Source organism: Littorina saxatilis, linkage group LG1 (assembly GCF_037325665.1).
Source record: "Littorina saxatilis isolate snail1 linkage group LG1, US_GU_Lsax_2.0, whole genome shotgun sequence".
Classification (NCBI taxonomy): Eukaryota; Metazoa; Mollusca; class Gastropoda; order Littorinimorpha; family Littorinidae; genus Littorina; species Littorina saxatilis.
The window spans coordinates 55,168,612-55,177,474 of record NC_090245.1 but is presented as its reverse complement, the minus strand read 5'-3'; the positions used below and the strand labels follow the sequence as shown (position 1 = coordinate 55,177,474).

Below are 8,863 nucleotides of genomic sequence, written 5' to 3'. Positions count from 1 at the left end.
TTAAGTTCTGCAAATTTACAGGCTGTAATTGCAGTAGGAAAATGACCCCAAGTGTACAACTCTAAAGTTCAACCTAACCGTGATATGACTTACTGTTACACTGCAGTCACCAACAACAACAAAAATCATATCACACACATTAAACTGACCAACACTAAATCAAAAACAAACTACTTTATGATCACTGACGATGGTGAACCGCATATAATAAATCTTAGCAAAGCAGATAATAACTAACAGTGTGCTTGCTGAGAACAAGGTTTACTTCAAATGCTGTGACAATCTGGAAGAAAAAAGTACTTGATGTCATCACAAGCATCCTACAGAGTCTGGGCCAGGTACAACATATGTATACTGTTGGTTTCTCAAAAGCCTAATAATACGAGAGCCCATATCCTGCAAGGCCAAGAAAAAATAAATTAAATGTTTCGGATTCCCTGACTCTTCAAATAAAGACATTTATTAAAAATATCAAACCTCAATTTTTTCAGACTTTACAAGGAAAGTAAATTACTCTTCTCCAACATCCACTAGTTCAGGGGCACAGCTTGCAAGATTTCCGACCAATAAAAGCCACATATGCGCCTGTGTAAAAAAAAAAAAAATTCAAACAAAAAACAAATTAACCGTGCGACCTTCCGACCCTCTTTTTTACATTTAGTCAAGTTTTGACTAAATGTTTTAACATAGAGGGGGGAATCGAGACAAGGGTCGTGGTGTATGTGTGTGCGTGAGTGTCTGTCCGTGTGTGTGTTTAGAGCGATTCAGACTAAACTACTGGGCCGATCTTTATGAAATTTGACATGAGAGTTCCTGGGTATGATATCCCCGGACGTTTTTTTCATTTTTTCGATAAATACCTTTGATGACGTCATATCCAGCTTTTTGTAAAAGTTGAGGAGGCACTGTCACACCCTCATTTTTCAATCAAATTGATTGAAATTTTGGCAAAGCAATCTTCGACGAAGGCCGGGGTTTGGTATTGCATTTCAGCTTGGTGGCTTAAAAACTAATGAGTGAGTTTGGTCATTAAAAATCGGAAACTTGTAATTAAAATTATTTTTTTATTAAACGATCCAAAAACAATTTCATCTTATTCTTCGTCATTTTCTGATTCCAAAAACATATACATATGTTATATTTGGATTAAAAACAAGCTCTGAAAATTAAAAATATAAAAATTATGATCAAAATTAAATTTCCGAAATCGTTTTAAAAACTATTTCATCTTATTCCTTGTCGGTTCCTGATTCCAAAAACATATAAATATGATATGTTTGGATTAAAATCACGCTCAGAAAGTTAAAACGAAGAGAGGTACAGTTTAAAGCGTGCTATGAAGCACAGCGCAATCGCTACCGCGCCAAACAGGCTCGTCACTTTCACTGCCTTTTGCACTAGTGGCGGACTACGTTCAGTTTCATTCTGTGAGTTCCACAGCTTGACTAAATGTAGTAATTTCGCCTTACGCGACTTGGTTTTTTTGGCTTTGTCATGGGAAACACATGTTCTCTGTGTACTTGCATGTGTGATTGTGTGTGTATGTGTGTGTGCGAGAACTCCACAGGACACCCAGGTTTTAGAACAAATTGTAAAGAAGTTTCAGATAAAAAACGCTGGACCGAGAACTCTTCAGACATTCACACACACACACACACTGGACCGAGTACTCTTCAGACATTCACACACACACACACACACACACACACACACACACACACTCTCTCTCTCCCTCACTCCCTCCCTCTCTCTCTTTCTTTCTTACACACACACACACACGAGTACAGACTCATGCACGCACGCACACACACACACACACACACAGTAACACTAACACATGTGCACAAAATGAACACACACACACACACATACACACACCGCGCGAGAGAAAAAGACTACAGGGAGGCATTGACGTCAAAGACTTTCGACCGTGACGTAATTACGTCACTATTCTTGGTTTACAGTACCATTCGGCGGCTTTGCTACGAGTATGCCCAAAGAAACTACAATGGGAAGAAGGATAACTTCCTCATTGGGCATGCTTAGAAATGAGAATGGCTAAATATGAGTTATTCCCCTTTGCTGCATGCTGACCAGACTGTCTCCTGCTTTGTTATGACTAGTACAGTCGATCTTTCTCATGTTGTGACTTGCTTTATTTTCACATTTTCGGTATTTAAAACAGCAAACACACACACACACACACACACACACACACACACACACACACACACACATACACTGAAGAAGTTTCCATTCTGATTCGGTTATTTTATTTGGTGCTATATGTTTGCTTCACATTGTTTCTTTTTTTTTACATTGCTTGAGGTATCCCCATTCGCTAAACACATCCATAATGCATGCATGGCTCATTCGAAAGAGGGCAACTGAACAACTGATGCCCAATAGCAATAAATACTGAACAACTGAACAATAAATAGCAATAAAATGATGACAGTGCCAAGTTTTTAAGTACAAAGTGAAATCATGTGACTGGACAAAGGCACAATTACAAAATACAAATAAAAAAATCGTGGCCCATTTTAAATTAAGTTCTCAGCTCATGGGGAAGCATAAGATGACCCTAGAAACCGAAATTAGGAGACCTCCCGCCCCCAGGGCAGACTACAAAAAAAAGGGGGGGGGGGGGGGGGGTAATTTGTGAAAAAGTATAAAAGGAATCAAAAACTGTATACATGTATTTAGTTAATACCCAAAAAAGTTGTATAGTATATACAATGTCAGACCCTAAAGAAAGTTTGTTAGTCATTGCTTAGGCAAAACAAAGCAAAATAGTCTGTTTACGGTATCCCGACCAACCCTATTATTTTTTCCCCGCCAACCCTAGACCTTTTTTTTGGCATTTGGAGAAAAAGAAAAAGAAAAAAAATCAATTTTGTTCCTGTTTTTTTGCAAAATAATTTAAAAAGATGGTTATAAAAAAAAAATTAAGAAAAGCCGACCTACCGACCCTCTTTTTGTGTGCCTATGTTACTGTAAACAGACCAAAAGGTACATCAAAAACAACACACCAGGGATGCTACTCTCCCCTTAAAAATAGCCATGGGTCATAGGTGTGACGTTTGAATCTTTTAGCTAAATAAAACCATAGGCAATTGATCGGAAATATCAGGAAAAATCTTACAAGTTTATTATTTGTTTGCTTGGACCAATCCTCTTGCCGAAGTGTTTTACAGTAAAAATTGATTTTACGTCAAAAGTATCACAGGAATATCGAATGTTGAGGTAAGGCTGGGATAGCCAAGTTCAAGAATAACGGAAGGTGACTGTTGAATCTTTTTGAAAATGTATAAAAATATAGATGGTAGGCAATTCAAAATTAAAACAAGAAGGGCAAAGCCCATACGACTCACATGCTTTACACATTTTTCCTACCAAAATACATGTGACCTTGACCCAAGGTCAAGGTCATCCAAGGTCATGCAACACAAAGCTGTTAATTCAAGACATAGGAAGTACAATGGTGCTTATTGGCTCTTTCTACCATGAGATATGGTCACTTTTAGTGGTTCACTACCTTATTTTGGTCACATTTCATAAGGGTCAAAGTGACCTTGACCTTGATCATATGTGACCAAATGTGTCTCATGATGAAAGCATAACATGTGCCCCACATAATTTTTAAGTTTGAAACAGTTATCTTCCATAGTTCAGGGTCAAGGTCACTTCAAAATATGTATACAATCCAACTTTGAAGAGCTCCTGTGACCTTGACCTTGAAGCAAGGTAAACCAAACTGGTATCAAAAGATGGGGCTTACTTTGCCCTATATATCATATATAGGTGAGGTATTCAATCTCAAAAACTTCAGAGAAAATGGGAAAAATAGCTGTTTTTTAGGCAACATTTATGGCCCCTGCGACCTTGACCTTGAAGCAAGGTCAAGATGCTATGTATGTTTTTGGGGGCCTTGTCATCATACACCATCTTGCCAAATTTGGTACTGATAGACTGAATAGTGTCCAAGAAATATCCAACGTTAAAGTTTTCCGGACGGACGGACGGACGGACGGACGGACGTCCGGACGGACGGACGGACGACTCGGGTGAGTACATAGACTCACTTTTGCTACGCATGTGAGTCAAAAAGGACTCTCGGAGCATGGACTTTTGAGTCAAAAATTAAAGAAGGCTCTATGAGCCGAAGTACATGTTTTGTCTCTTTTTTTTTATTTTGAATTCCCTACGATCTATATTTTGATACAATTTTGGACCCTCTTTGTACGGAGAGAGTTGGCAATTGTTAATCACATTCTCTCATCTCATCGACTCTCCTTCGGCTCCTTGGTAACATGCGTTCCGTCTCTGCCAGGAATGGACACAGCAGCAGATAACCGGTAAATATGTAACAGGCATAAATGGCAAAATAGCTCGCCTCGCCTGATAATATATGAGACAACTGTTCTATTACAAAGTCTTTCTTGGGAGGCTTGGCTAATTTACTCGCTGGTTTTACACGGGGTTCCATCGTTTTCTTTTCTAATCGGAAAACCTTGCTCCTCAGTTTGTTGACCTTCTGCCGAAGTTCCGCTTCACGAGGGGATGGGGAGGATGACGACTTTGATGCTTTACATCCTATGTCCTCCAGGATCGCCTGAATGTCATCTAAAAAAGAAAACACACACACAAAACACACATAAAATAACATAACCATAACAAGTTACAACCTGGAAGAAATTAAAACATGTGTAATTCAATCACAAAATGAAAATAAACAATAGCGTAGGAAGGCAGGCCAGAAATGAAGTGTATTAGCAACTATGGATTCGATGTGGAACAATGATGGAATTCAATTGACCGTGTTTGGTACTGAATGGGTGAGGCCATTAGAACTGTACCCACGGAATACGCACTATATAAGCTTTATATTGATTGATTGATTGATTGATTAGGACAACAGTACCAGGTAAACTCCTCACACACCATGCCTCTTTCTTTCTTTCTTTATTTGGTGTTTAACGTCGTTTTCAACCACGAAGCTTATATCGCGACGGGGAAAGGGGGGGGGGGGGGGGGGGAGATGGGAATAGAGCCACTTAATTGTTTCTTGTCAAACCATGCCTCTAACAGGATATGTTTCCCATCTTTACGTGTGGGAACTACAGGTACAATTTCATCCATCCATGCATCCGCCCTATACAGCTTCTTCTTCTTCTGCGTTCGTGGGCTGAAACTCCCACGTGCACTCATTTATTTGCACAAGTGGAATTTTATGTGTATGACCGTTTTTACCCCGCCATTTAGGCAGCCATACGCCGCTTTCGGAGGAAGCATGCGGGGTATTTTTGTGTTTCTAAAACCCACCGAACTCTGACATGGATTACAGGATCTTTTTCGTGCGTATTTGGTCTTGTGCTTGCGTGTACACATGAAGGGGGATAAGTCACTAGCAGGTCTGCACATAAGTTGACCTGGGAGATCGGAAACATCTCCACACTTAACCCACCAGGCGGCCGCGACCGGGATTCGAACCCTCGACCTTCCGAGTTAATAGACCGACGTCTTACCACCCCGCCCCAGCGCCCGTCACCCTATACAGCGATTATCAACTATGTAATGGATGGGTTTAAACATTTTTTGATGTCAGGGTGTTCTTCATGGTTAAAAATCTCTTACCTGGTTGAACAATTTGTGTATCAGGCGACAGGTCGGTGCTGGCTTCATTTGTAGCTACCCTTTGCGATGGTGGCTTCCTCCCACTAGCAACCTGCAAATTGCACAGCTCTTTAACTGACAAACTCACAACCAACGCCCAGTCACAATGAAACATTTCTCCCAATTTCATGGCATTGGTCTTAGGCCACACACAAAAAGTGTATGTTTCTGGTAAGGCAAAACAAACAAGTCGCGTAAGGCGAAAATACCATATTTAGTCAAGTAGCTGTCGAACTCACAGAATGAAACTGAACGCAATGCCATTTTTCAGCAAGACCGTATACTCGTAGCATCGTCAGTCCACCGCTCATGGCAAGAAGAGCGGGGTAGTAGTTGCGCTAAGAAGGATAGCACGCTTTTCTGTACCTCTCTTCGTTTTAACTTTCTGAGCGTGTTTTTAATCCAAACATATCATATCTATATATTTTTGGAATCAGGAACCGACAAGGAATAAGATGAAGGTGTTTTTAAATTGATTTCGAAAAAAAAATTTTGATAATAATTTTTATATATTTAATTTTCAGAGCTTGTTTTTAATCCGAATATAACATATTTATATGTTTTTGGAATCAGCAAATGATGGAGAATAATATAAACGTAAATTTGGATCGTTTTATAAATTTTTATTTTTTTTTACAATTTTCCGATTTTTAATGACCAAAGTCATTAATTAATTTTTAAGCCACCAAGCTGAAATGCAATACCGAAGTCCGGGCTTCGTCGAAGATTACTTGACCAAAATTTCAACCAATTTGGTTGAAAAATGAGGGCGTGACAGTGCCGCCTCAACTTTCACGAAAAGCCGGATATGACGTCATCAAAGACATTTATCAAAAAAATGAAAAAAACGTTCGGGGATTTCATACCCAGGAACTCTCATGTCAAATTTCATAAAGATCGGTCCAGTAGTTTAGTCTGTATCGCTCTACACACACACACACACACACACACACACACACGCACACACGCACACACGCACATACACCACGACCCTCGTTTCGATTCCCCCTCGATGTTAAAATATTTAGTCAAAACTTGACTAAATATAAAAATAATCTGTTTACGGTATCCGGACCGACCCTATTTTTTTCCCACCGGCCCTAGACTTTTTGGGGGCATTAAAAAATAAAATTAAAATATTCAGATGGCTAAAATACAAAACTAAAAAGCCGACCTACCGACGCTATTTTTGGGGGGCCTATGTTACCTTAAACAGACTTTTTTGTGACCTAACATGACTAAAGGTGGAGATTTTTTTTCTAACCTTTTTTTTTAAAACCATCTTTTAAACTATTTTGTTGAAAAACAGGAAAACAATTGATTTTCGAATACCCCTTTTATTTTTGAAAATGCAAAAAAAAAAAATGTCTAGGGTCGTCGGGAAAACATAGGTAGGGTCAGGTGACCAGAAACATACAACTTTTTTGTTGTTGACGCCGACCCTATACCTTTTTTGCCATTTGGGGCTGTTTTTTTGCAAAATAAGTTCATCATATCATCATAATCAAGACGTCGATCCAAAATAAGTAACTTTTTTTTGTTGGCCTTATCATTTTTTTGCGCTAAATGCAAACAGGCATTATTTGATGGGAACAATGCTGTTGTTTTCAATTCTTACATCAGCCTCAAACTTGTCATTACTCAACCTGCATTTAATAGTGTGCTTCTTTGGTTTGCAAAAACCTAAAACCAATAAATAAATAACCTTCGGTGGTGGATTGGGCACTGCAAACAATGTCGGGACAGCATTCCACACAAGTGATCCTCTCTGCAGGATTGTTTTACTGGTTGGCCTCAAAGTGATCAGTACAAAGCTTGAGACCTTGAACAGCAGCTGGCTGCAGCTTTTCAAAGTCCTCTCGCCTTGTGAATTGCATCCATATTCTGCACCTAGTTTGACAATAAAAACAACAATGTTATTGTTAAACTAAGCAAAAAGGAAAGACAAAGAAAGCTAAATCAGATCTTCAGTCTAAATCTAACGCTCTGCCTGAACGCAAAACGGATGAGTGATGTACCTTTGTACTGTAGTTTTCCCGTAAGCAAGGTTTGATAAAGGTTTCGGCAAATATGCCCACGGGTTTGTCATCAAGTGTAAACTGTTGTTTTGTACTGACTGCTGACTCACACTCACAGTCGTAAGTACTCGCTGACGCTGTAGTCTACTGAGTGAGTTGACTCGAGCCATTGCATTCTCATTCTGAAGAAGGTAAACCTGATGAAATAATCACTGCACAACCCACCTTTTTTCTTCTGTAGGGAACTTGTGGAAAGTTTTCCCGAAGCAGCTCTGTTTGTAACGGGCGTTCTTGCAACAAAAAGCCGAGCACAATTATTTACCACCACCCCGCACACGATCGGTACCTACGCGATCCGCCATTTTGTTTTCGCCGCCAGCATGTGACTAGGGACGATAACCCACAAACACTTTTTCGCATTTACTTCGCAAGTTCCACGTCTTCCTTTTGTACAGTGTTTGTACTAGCGTACTCGGGGATAACCCACTTACTTAGTGACTAAGTCTGCCCAGAGACATAGATTTTTTTTTTTTTTTTTTTTTTTTTTTTTTTTTTTTTTTTTTTTAACCTCAGTTGCATGCAGGTTTGCTACTACAATTATTTTTTGCCTTTTTATTATATCTTTTTTTTTCTTTTTTTTGTGTGGCTTGGAGCAAACCTTCTTCATAGGTCTTTTCTTTTCAGATGTGTACAATTTTTAAATCAATAAACCTTATCAGTAAACTAATATGTTCAAATAAATAAATAAATAAAAATAATCATAACATAAATTTATTCCTAATGTTCAGCTCAGTTTCCAGTACACCAAATCTTTTTTAACACTCAACTTATACCAGGCCCCTGAGGGTTAAGTCCCTTTGAAAAATAAATAATATTTCAAGGGGTGTCCCATATCTAAATTTACTTATACACATTTTTCCAATCAAGATTAAATGGGTAAGATACTTAAACATTTCATGTGTCAAACCATTCTTATCTCGCACATAAATCAGCACATCTGTTGCTTGTAGAATAATTGCTATGTTATATCGATTGTAGAACAATGTTTCAACATGCTTCCACAAATGGTGAATTTTACTGCAATAGAAAAAGAAATGTTCAATGTAATCAACTTGTTCAATACAGTATGGACATTTATCATTATTTGCGAGTCCCATTTTTAAGAGGAG

The 8,863-nt window shown here is 38.8% G+C and overlaps 2 protein-coding genes across 2 annotated transcripts in view; both read right to left on the bottom strand.

The window, feature by feature from the left end:
- Window positions 1–8,863, bottom strand: part of LOC138974345 (uncharacterized) — a 436,114-nt gene that overhangs the window by 29,015 nt on the left and 398,236 nt on the right. The window lies entirely within an intron of this gene.
- Window positions 2,257–8,361, bottom strand: LOC138979320 (uncharacterized). Its single transcript, XM_070352053.1, has 5 exons — window positions 8,353–8,361; window positions 7,920–8,040; window positions 7,382–7,566; window positions 5,638–5,728; window positions 2,257–4,626 (listed from the first exon to the last, which is right to left on the bottom strand). Exons 1-5 carry the CDS (start codon window positions 8,359–8,361, stop codon window positions 4,265–4,267), a joined length of 768 nt encoding a protein of 255 aa, XP_070208154.1. The 3' UTR covers window positions 2,257–4,264.